This window comes from Papaver somniferum, chromosome 7, assembly GCF_003573695.1.
Source record: "Papaver somniferum cultivar HN1 chromosome 7, ASM357369v1, whole genome shotgun sequence".
In the NCBI taxonomy this organism is placed as follows: domain Eukaryota; kingdom Viridiplantae; phylum Streptophyta; class Magnoliopsida; order Ranunculales; family Papaveraceae; genus Papaver; species Papaver somniferum.
The window spans coordinates 84,841,874-84,860,429 of record NC_039364.1 but is presented as its reverse complement, the minus strand read 5'-3'; the positions used below and the strand labels follow the sequence as shown (position 1 = coordinate 84,860,429).

General features: G+C 42.7%; 1 protein-coding gene across 1 annotated transcript; it reads right to left on the bottom strand.

Moving 5' to 3' along the window:
• Positions 1-16,021: 16,021 nt before the first annotated feature.
• On the bottom strand, positions 16,022-17,296 carry LOC113294860. The gene is made up of 2 exons (XM_026543238.1): positions 16,371-17,296; positions 16,022-16,289 (listed from the first exon to the last, which is right to left on the bottom strand). Exons 1-2 carry the CDS (start codon positions 17,294-17,296, stop codon positions 16,022-16,024), a joined length of 1,194 nt encoding a protein of 397 aa, XP_026399023.1.
• Between the last annotated feature and the right edge of the window lie 1,260 nt (positions 17,297-18,556).

The following is an 18,556-nucleotide window of genomic DNA, read 5'->3' as shown; positions in this document are numbered from 1 at the left end:
AATTCAAATCCATGATAAATAGAGAAAGGTTTCTTGTTAATAGAGAGTTAATTTCAAGGTACACCAAAATACCGTTGGGCAACGTACGGTTACCTATACCAAGTGATGAACGTCCTTCATATGATGATATCTCTATTGGACTTTGTGGAAAGAAGGTTGTTTGGAGTCAAGGAAAGTTTCCTACTAATGATCTTAGTATTACTTTAATGGCGTTCGGAAAACTCCGCATCTCTAACCTTTGTCCCTCCACAATTGATAATTCTTGGTGGAGTTATGAGTTTGCGGAATTGGTCTTCTTCCTTGCATCCGACAATACAGATCTTGATATTTGTGGCTTTATCATCTTTCAAATGATGACAACGACTTCTCACATCAAGATGTTAGGCTATCCTTGTTTGATTAGCCAAATTTTCCGTGATCGTGGACTTGATTTTACTGGAAATTCTATTGGGGTTCCCAAACTTGTTCGTCCATGTACTTTTCGGCGTATAAGGGAAAATGTTCGCAAGCGACAAAGAGGTACTCCACTTGATGTTGAAGACCCTACCACCTTGAGGCTTATTCAAAAAGTTTACAAGGGTGTATGCAAGTTAAATGCAAGAGTGAAGTGATTAAAAGATCAAGTGTCTTTAATTGGAACCAAGTGTCCCGAGCTCAAGGAAGAGTTGGATTCAATTCAAGCTACTTGGAAATTGTCCGATGATGAAGGTGATGAGTAATGCATCTTCTTATTTTCCTAGTATGTCTTCTCTTTGGATTAGTTGGAAGAATAACTAGTGCTTTGAATAGCGATGATTGTGACTACACATAGCTTTCTTATGTTATTTTTTAGGTTTATTGGTTTTAAACTCTAAAAATATTTGGAGGATGATGTTTATTGCAGTATTTTAATAGTTTGTGATATTGCAATATTTATGGGATATGTATTGTCTGCGTCTGTGAACTTGAAGGTCCCATATTGCGGTCAAAAGTAAAGTCGTTCATTAATTAGTATTCGTATTGATTAAAGGACGAATGGACTTTTGACAATTATAAAAGTTATGCCTATGCAATCATGTATTTGATGGAAAATAGGATGATATCTTTTGTTTGACAAGGATAAAGTCTATTATATCGTTATGATGGAAAATATAAAAGATCCTTGTATGTTATCCATGGTATTGATCTTCATTGATCCATCTTGTTATATTTTACCGTGAAGGCTCCATTGAGTGTCTTATGTTGAGCACGATACAACTAAGTCGATTATTCTTATTGGCTTGTTGGTTGTTCCATAAGATGCTATATGTCGAGCATTAGGAACTAAATTAATCAACCAGTTTGGTTATTTAGTTTTTACTCCATAAGTTTTCTTTCTTATGTCGAGTATATGTACGGTTAAGGTTGTCATATTCTATGATGAACTTAGTCGGGGTTCCATAAGTTCTCTTATGTTGAGCCTGTTGATGGTGGATTTCATTTAAGGCTAAAATTGTAAAAGCCAAAATTATGCGCTGATATCCTGCAAAGGATAAAGCCACTAATAAAATGATGAATACTTCTTCACTTCGCTAATTTACTTAGAATGGAGCATGTAGCAACAATCCCATGTACCTATGAATTTATGGCATCATGACCAGCCTTATATTTCCTGTGTTGTTCCGACTGAACTCTCATTATTGGTGCAGCATGACGACTGAGTGTTACTCTCAGCAGAGTAACACGAATCTCCAAGTGTCACTAATGAGGAATGCACGAAATACCTGTACATGTTACAACTCTCGGTGTGTTATACTATCCCGATTAAGCATATTTGAATATGGACTTACCATATCAGTCTCAGAAACAATCACGACCACGCGAGTTGGACGTATGATTTAAACAGCCTAGACGACCCTCAGCAGGAGCATGCTACTACATTAATGACCACCAGCGGGCCCACTTATGCCCTGGTAGGTCGAATACCTACCATGCCTCCCAAACTACCACCGAACACCAGCCTGAAGTTGGATGTCCAGAGTGGTATGGAGCAGCTTGGAGGAATCGTACAAACAAAGGCCGCCTATGGAAGTCTCAAGTTCATCACGTCCGTCCAACTTCACTGGCGTGGTTGGACGGCGTGGATCAGCCCAAAGCCGGTCGAACAAGCGCCGTGGTGTACACCGGCGGACCTTCTTCCTACCTGCATGACCGACTCTTCCTTAACCTGACCAGATTGCAATATACGATTGTCCTAAGTTGTGTCAGCGTGAAGAATTGAGGGCCGCAGGAAATTCCACTAAATGTCCCAAATTGATCACGGCCATCCAATTTCACCGGCATGATTGGATGGCTTAGATCGGACCCATAGCCACCAGGAAGGTATTGGCGCGTTCACCACCGACCCAACGTGGGCCCCACATGGTCGGCCTCCCTAAAGGAGAAGCGTGGCTTTCCAATTCGTCCAGCCAAAACAACGTGGACGTTAAACCCTAATTAGGGTTTGCGGCACATCACGTGTCGCAAATCAGTCTCAACCATCCATCTTCGCAGGTATAGATAAAGGGTGTAGATGTATATTCAAATGGCCTAGAGCATGTCAACACAATCACCGTGGGCCCGCCTACATACATGACTAATCGGTCAAGACCAACTATGATTGGTCGTCTCGATTTGTGCGCCCAACTTAGGCTTGGCCGCGCGTTTTCAATTGCAAATTGATCTCGACCACTCAACTTTGCCGGACAAATTGAGTGGCTTAGATCATATCTTCACGGGACAGTGAGGTACGGACGTGTACACTGGCCTGCCGACTGCACGCCTGACTGATCGTCCAAGACCGACCATGGTTGGTCGTCTCGAAACGCGCTCCCGAAGTAGGCACGATGTGCGGTCCTCAATTCCTTTGCGGCATGGTATTTCTATCGCAAATCAATCTCAGCCGCTCCCCTTTGCCAGACAAATTAAGTGGCTTAGATCGCATCTCCATGGGACAATGAGGTACAGACACCTATACCAGCATGCCGTCTACACGCATGCCCAATCGGCCCTGCCAAAAACGTGTCCCATGCCTGGATTCGACCAAGCTAAAGGTTGGTGTTAGAGCACCTCCTAAACCCTAATCCGACGGTGGCAGATATAGGTCTCAAGACATCTCGTCCGTCCAACTTCACCAGCCTGGACGGACAGCCTAAGACAGGAGTTAGGCGACCCGTGAGGTATCACCAAAATCACCGTCCACCACTCTTCCACACAGAGTGATCGCCCAAGTCAGGGCTTACCTATACAGCCTCCAAACAATCACTCGAAGAGGTTGGACGTGATGTTATGCTTAATCCACGACTTACTCCGTTAAGCCTTAAAACAGCGATGCTTCATACACGCTGAATATATTCGATGCGTTACATGCATAGAAATGCACACGATATTTCATAAATATCGGCTTCCTAAATAACTTAGTTATTTAACCTAGTATCACATGCTTTCTGTGGGTCCCACGATTCACACACTCGAGACATTAATCATGTCACAAACTGGAGGATACATACTGGCTTATTGGTCTGGCAGTTTACAGCGTGCATCACACAATCCGCCATCATAAGAACGTGTCAGGAAGACATGGACGGTCAGTGATGATGGGAGAAGTGGGAAAGACTGATCGTGTGACACTAACACGCGCAACTCCACTACTCCATCACTCCACTTTCTCCACTTCCCACGAGAGACGTGGGTAAGGCCAATGACTTGTATAAATACGTTCTCCTCCCTATTTCCAGAACAAGACAACAGAAACCAAGTGTTGATACAACCGTATCCAAACACCAGAACTGGTAGCTTACATTCTGCAAGCCATTTTAGCTTTCTGATACAAGTCATACACAACCAACACCTCCACAATCTCAACACCTTCTTCGCTTCCCTCCCTAAGATCAACCCCATCTCCTTCACTTTGTGACCGAAGCAAGTCTGGAACGGCCATTTCTTGGTTTAGGTCATAGTTGTACAGATTGATTTCTCGAATCACAAACACTCCCGTGCAGTGCATTTGTTTAGGGTTTAGATTCATTTCTCATCCACACACCCCAAATTACCAAAACCGGAAGAAATAGTTTTCACCCATAAACAATTGGCTACCACAGTGGGAGGTTAATCTCTCGGTCATAAAGTCAATTTCTTCAAAATTCGATTCAACTTTATCAATTTCGAAAAGGGTAGATATTAGGACCAATTCAATCATCAATCCATTTCAAGATGGTAGAACTCAGGTCTGGATCAGCAATCAATTCTGATGGAGCTAGTGTGGATAACACTCTCGGTATTGATATACCTGTCAGTGGAGCTACTGTGGTCAATACATCTCTTGGAGCCGTCACTTCTACCACCAACGCCAGCAGAGCAAGAGATGTTCCGGTAAGTGTAACGCCTCCCATCACCAGAGCCAGAGCAGCCGCGAATCCCGACATCTCCTCAAGTGTAACGCCTCCGGTGGTCACCAGAACAACACATTCCACTCCTTCGTCAGGACGAGGAGCCGGAGGGATGAGAGGAGGACCATCTCCCATTACCATCGCAGACTTGATGGAGAGGCAGGAAGTTCTTGCTAAGACTCAAACAGATATGGCTACAACTCAGAAAGAGGTACTCACTTTTCTTAAAAAATTAACTGATCGATTGCCACAAGAGCCGCGACATTCCCTGGATTCAACAAGGAACGCATTCAACTTAACCGGAGAAGGTACTTTAGTGGCGCGGGCCTACATGGACCTGATCAAAGAAGCAACATTAGATATGAGCGGTCATGTCATGGAGACTCCTACACTGGGGAATGATCCTCACAACGATCCTCCTCAAGTCAATAGTTTCACTATGAACCAGAGGCCGGATCAGGAAGCAGTTTCTCTAGGAAAGTTTATGCGAACTTTTACACCTCTCGAAGAATCAGCGGGCAGAGACATTTTGCTGCAATCAACCAGAGGAAGGTCACAACCATTCCTTACATGTGTAGATGGTGGATTTTCGACAAAGGCTAAAATCGTAAACTCATAATTATACGAAGCTCTGATTCAGCAATCAAACGTGAGTATCGAGACATGGGTCTCTCATCGAATTCTCAATGGAGAGTACTTTCTCTCAGAGTACATGTAGATATGTAGTCTCACGACTGGACAACGACATATCTCATGAATACTGAATACTTTCAGTGATTATTTCTATATAGTATCACGAGATGGACGGCTCCTAGGCAGCTTGCTCTGCTAGTATAGAGCGATAACGTATTCAGGAACAAACAACAAGTTTAACCTGACTATATAAAGGATATGATTTACCGACAATCTCATATCGGGATAATTAATGCTCCTAGATAGCTTGCTCTGCTAGTATAGAGCCACAAAGTTAATTATTCCTAATTAAGATTAATTCTGTCGTGACATTCACTACTGAATTCACAGAATAATCTATTATTGCTCCTATTCCACGGTCGAATCCACGACTGGTCCCATGGAATGGCAATAAACAATTGTTCTGATTCTATGATCGAATCCACAGCTTGATCTTATAGAATAGCAATAACTATATTAACTCATTACTCCGATTTCGTGATCGAATCCACAACTGGTCTCATAAATGGTAATAGATAAATATTAAGTACTCCGATTCTATGATCGAATATACGATATCATGGAATGGTATTGCTCACTTTATTATTCTGAATTCGTAGTCGAATCCTCAGCTGATCTTATGAATTAATAATAAACATCTTATTGCTCAGTTTTGTGAATTATTCTCCACCTAATTCCACAATTAGTAATAAATAATCAACAACCGGGGGTCTGAGCTACCTCTAAGTAAGCCCCGATTCAAATGGTGAAGGTGTATTCAACGACGATACACTAACAGTCACCGCACGAACGAGTATTTCAAAAATACAACGAAACGATGAACCTATGCAAAATAGAAAAGACAATAATAAATAATTTAAAATATTGACCAGGGTGCTGGGAGCACGGACACACGACCGATCGACTGTGTCGTGGTCAATCCCACGCCAGTTTTATATTTTTAATGCATTTTTATTATTTTCCATGATTTGATGAAAATTCTCTCATTTTATCAAATCTCCTTCGTCTCGAGGAAACTCCTCGGTTTCATGGTACTTCCATAAATCCATAAAAAATAACATAAAATTAAAGAAAGGAGTGCGGGGCGTGACCATTGGCCAACCGGCCCCACACCCCACGGTTCCTTATTATTTTATTATTATTATTATTTCTCTAATTTCATGAAAAACTCCTTGTTTCATGGTATTTTTTGCACAAATCATCATATAATAATAAATAAAATAAAATTATGAAAAACTTGTGGGACCGGGCCACTAGTCGGCCGGCCATGCCCTAGCCGGTCCCACACGCCCTTTGCTTTATTATTTTATTATTATTTATCCTGTTTTTCCTTGAATTCATCAAATTCCTTGATTTTATGGTATTTCTCTCAAATTAGGAAAAATTCCCTCAAATCATCAAAAATACCTAAAAAATATTAATAAATTATGAAAAACTCGTGGGACCGGTCCATAGCCGGCCGGCCATGCCTCCAGGTCCACACGCCCTTGTTTTTATTATTTTAATATTTTTTGCTTCCTTGAACTCATGAAAACTCCTTCAATTCATGGAAACTATCTAAATTCATCAAATTTCTCAAAATTCATGATTTTTTCATAAAATCATCAAAATATTATAAAATTAAGGAAAAGGAACCACGGGACCGTGGTCACGACCGGCCGACCATGCCTTGACCATGGCGGTCCCACAGCTCCTCATTCCTTATTTTATAATTATTTTTCATCATCTCATGGTGTTTTCCTCAGTTTCGTCGAAACCCTAATTTTGGCATATTTTCTCGAATGAATGCTCAATTACACGCTAGGAAATGTCAAAATTCTCAGGACTGAGACACAGACGCCTTGGGGACACGAGAACGCTATCTTGACCGACCAAGATTGTCTCTTTGGCTCACGGAAGCCGGTCCCATCAATTTTCACAGTTTTGACCTAATTTGCACAATTGCTCGTATTAGGTCCAAAACTCTTCCAAACACTTTGGATTTTCATGAAGTGATCATCAGGTGGTCACGTGACTACCCAGGGCCGGTTTCATGACCCATGGTCGGTCCCTCACCCCGTCATGATTAATTAGGTTTTCTCACCTAAGGCTCAGACGAGCATTTTTGAATAAATGATTAAACCAACATTTGATCATTCTTTCACCAACAAATCGTCAACTCTTCAGGAGTTCTTTGTATTTGCTCACGTGAGCATATGGACACTACATGGTTGATCCACGGTCCCATGTAGTCGCTCCCTCCTTCGTCCAATGGTTCAAATTCTGACGAACCATGAATTGATCATCAATTGATCAAATTAGGGTTTCTGAATCCAAGGATCATCATTACAGATTCCAACCTTAATAATTTTACGACGACCTCATGGTCATTAATCTTATTAATTATGCTCGGTTCAACAACCAGTACTTTAATTAATATTTTGGTCATGCTGCCAATAATCCATCAGATGAACAACACATGCTCAGACGATCAAATATTCAACAATTCATCACATGAGCAACACTTGCTCAGATGACAAATATTTGCTCAAACCAAGGAATATTGGTTAAACAATCAATATTCAACGATCCATCGAATGAGCAATACTTTCTCACTTCATCGTAAGAACTATACCTCTGTCTCATGACATGTTAAATTCATGAGTTTCAGAACATCATGTTCAACTTAGCAACTACATGTACTCATCGTCCCATCAAACCACGAAGTTATCAATTGACTAACAAACCACAAGACGTCAATCGTGTCACTTGGGGGGATATCACTTAGGGTTTTGGTATGGCGGTCTACGGCACGTGTGTTCAAACACACGATGGAATGTGAGCAAGTCGTGCAATCAGTTGAATAAATTCACGAGGTAATGGGTGGAAAATCGACCAAGTCTCCACACGTTGAGCAACTGGTCTCAACCACGATCTCCACTTCCCCACTCCTTGATTCCATCAACTGTCACACTTTATGGAATCATAGTGTCTAAAATTCCAGCAATATAAATAAGTCTCTGAATCATGATTGAATCATCGGCATCATCAGTATCGTCAATCTCACGTCAAACTGACAACACGAGATCATCAACTCATCAATTGAGAAACTACTCTCAATTGAGCAATTTCAATCACTCAGAGCTTATCATATTCAGAATTCACACACCCACAATCTTTGATTACCATTGATTCCACACATTTCTCAGCTTCCCTCCTACAGATCAACCCTTCCTCTCTTGTGACCGTATTTACTCTGGAACGGTCATTGTCTTGATTTAGGCCGGAGTACTATCTCTCGAATCTAAAGCACCCCCTTTGCAGCAGTGCATCTGTGTGAGGTTTAACATTTCGCTCGGTTCGAGGAGTCTCCTCCGTACGGTTGTCTCCTCAATTCCTTAAAAACCTGCGAATCGTTTTCCCCATCTACAACATGTTACCACACGCATCAAGGATTCAGAGTTCAAGAGGGCCCTTATCGACATAGGAACTTCGAATGTGATTACTCTCAAGACTCTCAGGACATCCAAGGTTCGCCAATGAAAGGTCGTACATAAGCCTACTACAACGACGAGCCACGAGAGGAAGTATCGTATGCTCCATGACAGCTGCAGGACGGTACCAATTCCACAACTGATGATCTCGAAGTGGTCAACATCGGGGATGAGGAATATCCTAGGCCTATCTCCATCAGTTCGACCTTGTCTGCGGAGGAACACACGATACTTGTGCAACTTCTCAAGGAATACCAGGACATATTTTCCTGGACGTATGAAGAAATGCCAGATTTAGATTGGTCACCCATCATCTACATGTCATACACGGATCCAAGCCGGTTGCAGTTCAGACACGAGAAAAATGGACAGATCAGGTGCTGCATGGATTTCAGAGACTTGAACAGATTTAGCAGATGACCAGCGGACACGGCATGTTCTCCTCCATGGAAGAATGTAGCGGCTACAACCAGATAAGGATATACGAGCATGACGAAAGTAAGATAGATTTTCGAACTCCTCTCGGAAATTTTTATTATACTGTACTACCATTTGGTTTAAAGAATGCCGGTGCAACGTATCAACGCTCTATGACGGCAACCTTCCACTGGAGCCGATACCTCAAGAGAGCTGCCTCAAGAAGATAACGATGTCCACGCGTCATGTCGAGCAAAATCCGGGCGGGTCAACTCTATCAGACGATGTTGCATGTATATCGTGCTATGTTGGAGAATCTGCGCTTTTGGTCATCCTCTGGACTTCGTGAAGCTATTGAATGCTCATCTAAAACAACATCTGCCCTGCTAGAAAGAACTAGTTTCGCTGAAGCAGCAAGAGGAAAGCCACCGAGATACAACATCCTGCGCGTCCAAAATTGCCAACTTCAACTCTAGTACCACATGCACGAATGCCGCAATAATGGAACAACGTCCAAGATATTCCATATCTGGATCGCCGGTAACTACATCAATGAGAGACGCTTTCAGAATTTGTCTCCCGTGGAAAAAGTAGTTCTGTTACCAAAGAAGATTGTACCTGGGACTTAAGAGGGTGCCAAGTTCGTACAAGTTGCCACCACGCCTCTCCCTGCCAGTCTCTTCTGATCACAGCTGCTGCCAAGAACTGTTGTTGCATGTCGATTGATACCATCCAGAGCTTCACCATATCAACGACCATTACGTACAAAATACCCATCGGGCATACAAGATAGAACCATGTAAACCATGCTTGGGGACTGAGGATCATCACGAAGTTCCTTCACCGTCAGTCAAGGAATTCTTCAACACGAGAGATGGTCAATCAAGAAGCATGGAATTCACAAAAGTAAATCAAACTGAAGAGGAAGCCACTTCAACGCTCCCTCCAGCAGAAGCTGCTTCAATGGTCTATTCAAGAGCCGCTTCAACGCTCTCTCCGGGACCCACGTTCGCTTCAGAATCCTGCTTCAATTCTCTCTCCAGGATCCACCTCCACATTTGCTTCAGAAGCTGCTTCAATGGTCTATTCAAGAGCCGCCTCAACGCTCTCTCCAGGACCCGCGTTCGCTTCAGAATCCTGCTTCAATGCTCTCTCCAGGAGCCACCTCCACATTTTCTTCAGAAGCTGCTTCAATGGTCTATTCAAGAGCCGCCTCAACGCTCTTTATGGGACCCATGTTTGCTTCAGAATCCTGCTTCAACACTCTTTCCAGGAGCCGGTTCAACGTTCTCACCAGAAGCCACTTTAACATCCTCTCGAGCCGTTTCAACACGCAAGCTACATCAATAATATGCGCTTTGGTCAAGTTATCTTTGATGTACTCATTGCTCAACATACGTCTCATCCATCCTTCATAAGGTCCCAGCGAAGCATGACAAACCTTGAAATCGATAGGAGAAGGGTTATCTTGTAGAACAAATATTTTCAGATAGTCGAAAGGGCGCGGTGAACAACTCATCATCTATGTTCGGCATATCTTTGAAGCTGTCAACACTACCTGACTTGGCATCAGCATTATCCCCAGAAGACATCTTAGCAGGACCCCTTTTGTTCATCCTACAATAAAATAAAAGCGGGGGAGTCAGTACTTGTATGAAAACGCATGGGATGTGTAGTCACGCACGACAGGACATACATTCACGTTAAAATACACCAGGCTGGGCAAAGAAAACAAGGATGGTATTGGGCCACGTCAGCAAACGAGGCCGGCGTTAGTCAAGTCCGTAAAGCCGGTGTTGGTCGAAATCGCAAGGCTAATATCCCGTCACGCAAGCAAGACTGATATCACGTCACGCAAGTAGGACGGTATTGGGTCACGTCAGGCCGGTATTGGTCAAGGATGATCAAGGTCACAAGGCTGGTACTGGTCTACGTCAGCAAACAAGGCTGGTATTGAGCCACGTTAGCAAACAAAGCTGGTGTTGGTGAAGTCCACGAAGCCGGTGTTGATCAAGGTCACAAGGCCGAACGAAACAAGACAGCAAGTCCGGTGTCGATCGAAGCAGCGATGTCCGTCATCAAGGTCGGGGTTCGTCAAATCAGCAAGGCCGGTGTTGGTCAAGGGGAAAGTCTGGTGTTGGGGTGAGGCAACAGGTATGGTGTTTGTTCGAAGCAGGCACAACCGGACCCAAGCAAAGCCGACATGTGGCGGGTCCCACTTGATCAGGCACATCCAACCCCAGATTGGTCGAAGCAGGCACAGTCGTCCCCAAGCAAAGCAGGCACGCGGCGGGTCCCACTTGATCAGGCACAGCCAGCCCCAGATTGGTCGAAGCAGGCACAGCCGGACCCAAGCAAAGCCGGCATGCGGCAGGTCCCGCTTGATCAGGCACAGCCAGCCCAGATTGGTCGAAGCAGGCACAGCCGGCCCCAACCAAAGCAGGCACGTGGCGGGTCCCACGTTTGAGCAAGCAGGTGCATGATGAGTCCCACGATCGAGCGAAGCATGCGCAACAGTCCGTTGAGCAGGCACATCAGCCCCACGCTCTAGCGGAGCAATCACGAAGTAGGCTCTCGACCGAAGCAGGCATAGCAAGGTCGATCGAAGCAGGCAAGACCGACATCATGCTAGGAGAACGCTCGCCTGGACGCCTCTTGAACGTGACATGCTCCAAGGACAGGACAACTCGTCTCATAAGTTTTATCTGTATATGTCACCATATAATGCCTAGCCCACAATAGTGTAACCATTATGCGCCTGGCAGGGGACTTAATGTTGATGGTGGATTTTCATTTAAGGCTAAAATTGTAAAAGCCAAAATTATGCGCTGATATCCTGCAAAGGATAAAGCCACTGATAAAATGATGAATACTTCTTCACTTCGCTAATTTACTTAGAATGGAGCATGTAGCAACAATCCCATGTACCTATGAATTTATGGCATTATGACCAGCCTTGTATTTCCTGTGTTGTTCCCACTGAACTCTCATTATTGGTGCGGCATGACGACTGAGTGTTACTCTCAGCAGAGTAACACGAATCTCCAAGTGTCACTAATGAGGCATGCACAGAATACCTGTACATGCTACAACTCTCGGTGTGTTATACTAGCCCGATTAAGCATATTTGAATCTGGACTGACCATATCAGTCTCAGAAACAATAACGACCACGAGAGTTGGCCGTATGATTTAACCAGCCTAGACGATCCTCAGCAGGAGCAGGCTACTACATTAATGACCACCAGCGGGCCCACTTATGCCCTGGTCGGTCGAATACCTACCATGCCTCCCAAACTACCACCGAACACCATCCTGAAGTTGGATGTCCAGAGTGGTATGGAGCATCTTGGAGGAATCATACAAACAAAGGCCGCCTACGGCAGTATCAAGTTCATCATGTCCGTCCAACTTCACCGGCGTGGTTGGACGGCGTGAATCAGCCCAAAGCCGGTCGAACAAGCGCCGTGGTGTACACCGGCGGACCTTCTTCCTACCTACATGACCGACTCTTCCTTATCCTGACCAGATTACAATATACGATTGTTCGAAGTTGTGTCAGCGTGAAGAATTGAGGGTCGCAAGAAATTCCACTAAAGGTCCCAAATTGATCACGACCATCCAATTTCACCGGCATGATTGGATGGCTTATATTGGACCAATAGCCACCAGGCAGGTATTGCCGCGTTCATCACTGGCCCAACGTGGGCCCCACATGGTCGTCCTCTCCAAAGGAGAAGCGTGTCTTGCCAATTCGTCCAGCCAAAGCAGCGTGGACGTGAAACCCTAATTAGGTTTTGCGGCACATCACATGTGTCGCAAATCAGTCTCAACCATCCATCTTCGCAGGTATAGATAGAGGGTGTAGATGTATATTCAAAGGGCCCAAAGCATGTCAACACAATCACCATGTGCCCGCCTACATACATGACTAATTAGTCAAGACCAACTATGGTTGGTCGTCTCGATTTGTGCGCCCAAACTAGGCATGGCCACGCGTTTTCAATTGCAAATCGATCTCGACCACTCAACTTTGCCGGACCAATTGAGTGGCTTAGATCAGATCTTCACGGGACAGTGAGGTACGAACGTGTACGCTGGCCTTCCGACTGCACGCCTGACTGATCGGCCAAGACCGACCATGGGATTTCTGTCGCAAATCAATCTCAGCCGCTCCTCTTTGCCAGACAAATTAAGTGGCTTAGATCGCATCTCCATGGGACAGTGAGGTACAGACACCTATACCAGCATGCCGTCTACACGCATGCCCAATCGTCCCTGCCAAAAACGTGTCCCATGCCTGGATTCGACCAAGCTAAAGGTTGGTGTTCGAGCACCTCCTAAACCCTAATCCGACGGTGGCAGATATGGGTCGCAAGCCATCTCGTCCTTCCAACTTCACCAGCCTAGACGGACAGCCTAAGACAGGAGTTAGGCGACCCGTGAGGTATCACCACAATCACCGTCCGCCACTCTTCCACACAGAGTGATCGCCCAAGTCAGGGCTTACCTATACAACCTCCAAACGATCACTCGAAGATGGTTGGACATGATGCTATGCTTAATCCGCGACTTACTCCGTTAAGCATTAAAACAGCGATGCTTCATACACGCTGAATGTATTCGGTGCGTTACATGCATAGAAATGCACACGATATTTCATAAATATCGACTTCCTAAATAACTTAGTTATTTAACCTAGCATCACATGCTTTCTGTGGGTCCCACGATCCACACACTCGAGACATTAATCATGTCACAAACTGGGGATACATACTGGGGTATTGGTCTGGCGGTTTACAGCGTGCAGCGCACAACGCGCCATCACAAGAACGTGTCAGGAAGACATGGACGGTCAGTGATGATGGGAGAAGTGGGCAAGACTGATCGTGTGACACTAACACACGCAACTCCCCTACTCCATCACTCCACTTTCTCCACTTCCCACGAGAGACGTGGGTAAGGCTCAATGACTTGTATAAATAGGTTCTCCTCCCTATTTCCAGAACAAGACAACAGAAACCAAGTGTTGATACAACCGTATCCAAACACCAGAACTGATAGCTTACATTCTGCAAGCCAGTTCAGCTTTCTGATACAAGTCATACACATCCAACACCCCCACAATCTCAACACCTTCTTCGCTTCCCTCCCTAAGATCAACCCCATCTCCTTCATTTGTGACCGAAGCAAGTCTGGAACAGCTATTTCTTTGTTTAGGCCAGAGTTGTACAGATTGATTTCTCGAATCACAAGCACTCCCGTGCAGTGCATTTGTTTAGGGTTTAGATTCATTTCTCATCCACACACCCCAAATTACCAAAACCGGCAGAAATAGTTTTCACCCATAAACAGAGCCCAAAATAATTAAATTGATTAGTTTGGTGATTAGTTTGGTTGTTTGTATTCCAATTAGATTAATTATAGGTTCTCTTGTAATTAATCTAGTTGAGTTTCCATATATTCCACAAATTCTTGTGTTGAGTATATGAACGGCTATACTAATCATGTTCTATTGGTTAATGTAGTCGTATATTCCGTAAGGTTTTCCTTATGTTGAGTATGAGAACGATTAAGTTAGTCATCTCCGTCTGATTACCTTAGTCGTAGCTCCGTAAGTTTACTTATGTTGAGCACTTTCAATTAAATTGATCACTTTTGTGGTTTGATTTAGTTGCGTATTCCAATTTAATTAATCATGGGTTTAATTGTGATTAATTTGGTTGAGCTTTGGATATAGAAAATCATTCCTATGGTTTTTGGTGTCCAATTAAAAAATCCTTCTTTTCTTTCGAAATTAAGGTCGCTCTTGTTGTTCTTTCGGGAATGACATCTAATGGGGGAGAGTTCTTTTGAACTTGTGCTTAATGGTAATATCTTGCGGGGTGTGCGGCTGTGGAATTTTATAGGGGTTATCTTGTATTTTAAAACTCCTTGATGAATGCATTTAGCTTAGGCTTTATGATTGCATCTAAATTAAGTTGGTATGTATTTTTCTTTTAGTCTATGAAATGTCTCTTGTGGAAATTTCATTATGATCCCTTTCTTGTACCTTTGCCAATTTTATTGACAAAAATGGGGAGAAATAATGTAGTTCACACTACAAATACATATGGTTTTCGGATCATTGTGTAAGGGGGAGTGGTTTCCATGATCGAGATGAAGTATTGACTAAGGGGGAGTGATACATATCACCGTAGTATTATTGTTAAAGTCGTGATACAATTGGACTTTGATATTACATAATACTAATACTATGACACTGTATAATAATGATCGAGAATCTCGGTTTCTCTCATTGTTATAGATACAGATCTTCAACAACGGTGATGCTAAACTTACAACCTTTGGGATCATTGGAGTACTTGGAATGACGAAGATTTCAGGGAACGTTGAAGATTAGACTATGGAATAGAAGCCACTAAAGTTTATCTTTTTTGTATTCCATACGTACTAATAGTTTTGTCACTAAAATTGACAAAAGGGGAGATTGTTAGAGCATAGCTCGGTCGACCTCGCATGCGTTGCTATCTCAAGCATGTTTATCAATGTTAGTGATCAAAACTATGAGTCTTGATTTCTATCCTACATAGCTAAGTCTCGGACTAGGATAGAAAAGTGTAGTTGAGCTCAAGGACTTCATGGCGATTCATCATACAACGACGAAGATCTATACAAGGAACCGTGGAACTTCATCAACAAAAAGGTATGTGGAGACTTGAACTTATCTATCACTCAAAAGTCTATCTATTCTATCTCCTACTTCTTATAAGACAAAAGTCGTATGCTATATAGACTAGATCATACACATTTGACATTTCGAGTTGAGCATTCATTGCTTATCTTTTATCTCGAAATCGTGTGTTGGTAAAGCGTTTCGCTTTAATCAAGTTTATCTTCACCTAGTGACGAAAGTCATGAAAAGTTTCAATCATTTTGAGAATTGCTCTGATCTTAGATTCCAAAAAATTGTCCTCATTGAGGCTTTTGGGGAGAATTCCCCTTAGAAGACAAAACCCTTTCTTTGCTAGTTTTCCTAGTTACAGGAGCAGGCTTAGTAGGCTTTTGCTGGAGCCTTTTTCTTTTCAGTAATAATTTTCTTTGTAACTATTTTAGGACTAGTAGGATCATTTCTCAAAATGATAACATGAGGAGTAAGTGTATTACTAAGAAGTAAGTCTGAATTACTAACCTCTTTAATTTCACCATCTTTAGAACTTGAGTCACTAGAGTCTTCAGTGATGATAGGCTGGTCCGTTTGAGATGCAGTAATTGTGACTTGAACATTAATGTCAGAACAGTGTATCTCTTTGACTACCCCACTAGATTCACCAATATGTTTTTGAGATTCTAATGTAGGAAGCGGAGGAAAATCACCATTGTATTCAGTAGTATTGTCTTACAATAAATGAAATCTCCCAGAAGATACATCTTGATGAGCTGAAGTTGAAGCAGAAGAAGTATTAATTGAAACTCTGTCCTTTTTGGTCTCAGAAGGAGTAGAACCACAAATATCAAAACCTATTTGTTGAGATTGTAACTTTTTTGGCTTCCATTGTTTTTTTGGCTTAGAAATAAACCCATCAGCAGAAGTAGTTCGAGCATTCTCTTTTCTTTTAGTTCTACACTCAATAACAAAGTGGCCTAGAGACTTGCAGTGGCTACAAAACTTTGGTTTATTTGGTACTTGAATTGGCTGTTCAAATTTACCATATTTAGAATTAACCCAAATAGAATTTGGAATGGATTTAGAGATATCTATTTCTACTAAAACACAAGCATAATAACCCACTATTCTTTTTAGAGTAATTTTATCAACTTTAATTGCTCTTCCAAGAATACTACCCATTTGCATTAGAATGCTTTCCTTCCAGTATTCAATACTTAACCCAGGAAAGATAACCCACACATAAGCAGAAGTAGTTTTTTGAGCTGCAGGATTAAAATTTGGTTCCCAAGCCCTAATACTCAAAATTTGTGCATCAACTTTCCAAAATCCTTGCCAGATATGATTTCTATCTTCCAAATTATCAAGTTTAATTATAAAGAAACCTTTGCCTAAAGGAATAAACTGAACCTTACCTTTGAGCTGACATTGTTTGAGTAAAGCTTCAGAAACATTATTCATCTTAAGTTTGACCAGATCCAATCTTCCGATTAGACTGAATTTCCATTCATCCAGACATTCATTAATAACTTCATCAGGGATAAAGAAAGAACGAGAGTTCTCTTCTGCAGAATTCATATTTGGAACCCTAAAATCGATTCTTTCAGAGTCACAAGTATCTTCAGAATTACCTACCAAATGATTCCCAAAGTTTTCAGACATGATTTAGAATTTAAAAAACAGATCAACCATATTGATTAACTTCAATCATCAGGAAAAAAGGATTACTATCAATATTAATGAGATCGAGTTACGAGAAAACTGAAAATTTATTACTGAGTTGCTCTCCGATTTAATCGCCGAGTCAATCGCACCGATTCACACTGCTTATTCTTTAACAATCAAGGATTTCTTTGGACATTAACAAATCACATAAGAATATTGTTGATGGGTGAAACATGGGAAGGAGGAACTAGCCATAATCACAGAAAGTACTCCCAAGGAGAAGAGGGGGTTTATGGGAGGTCATGGGGAATTAATGATGATCTCATAGGTGTTCCCTCTTTCCCCTTTTATAATGACTATCTTATGAATAAGTGCCCATAAGATTAACATATTACTAAACTACCATTACCCTTTCCTTAAGCGAATACCAAATCCTTAGAGGCTTTCTTCTTGGGGTGAAGCCCCACCACCTTAATGTGCTCCTAGATGAACTAGAACTATCCCACCTTAGTGGGTTAGGCCTAGTCCCCTAGTCTCCTTATCCTAAAAGAAACCCTTCACAGGTTAAGGGGCCATCTATCCAAGGGATGGTTATTTTCATGTATCAACATTAGTCCCCTGACTGTTTGACCGGTCAAATGCCGTGTCAACAGTCATTTGTTGGTGCGATGGTTATAATTGGAGGGGTTATAGGCGGTTTAAGTTCACGACCTTTGAAGTGCTGCGATTACAAACGGTGAGTCATGGGTGGTTTAATGTTCACAACTCTTGGGACACTGCGGTTACTAGCCTTTCCAGTTTCCGTTCCTTTTTTTACCTTCATATAAATAGAGGGGTCCTCGCTCCTCAATTATCACCTTTTCACTGAATCCCTTTCTCTCTCTTCTTTTCTTATTTTACTCACCATGTCTAACGAACCGCCTATCCGCGATGCGCCCCCCAGGTTAGAATCGTACACAATCGAAGAAATAAGGAGTAGTCCTTAGCTTAGAGATCAACTACGACCACCCGTTGCGGATGACGGTACTATCCTTTTCCCAGCCGATGATGTCTGGGTTGCGCGCATGTTAAATCCTCATTCGTTACCTCCGTCTGGGTCTGAAGGATGTCTTATCCGTCCTCAAGCGGAGTCGCCTCTTATACCTTCCTTTGAGGATGCACCTCGTTTGGCAGTTCATAGGGGAGATTACGTTTTCCCTTCGATCAACCTACGTTCGTCCGCTGAGTCTCATCCTTCCTGGGATCCATAGGTTGATT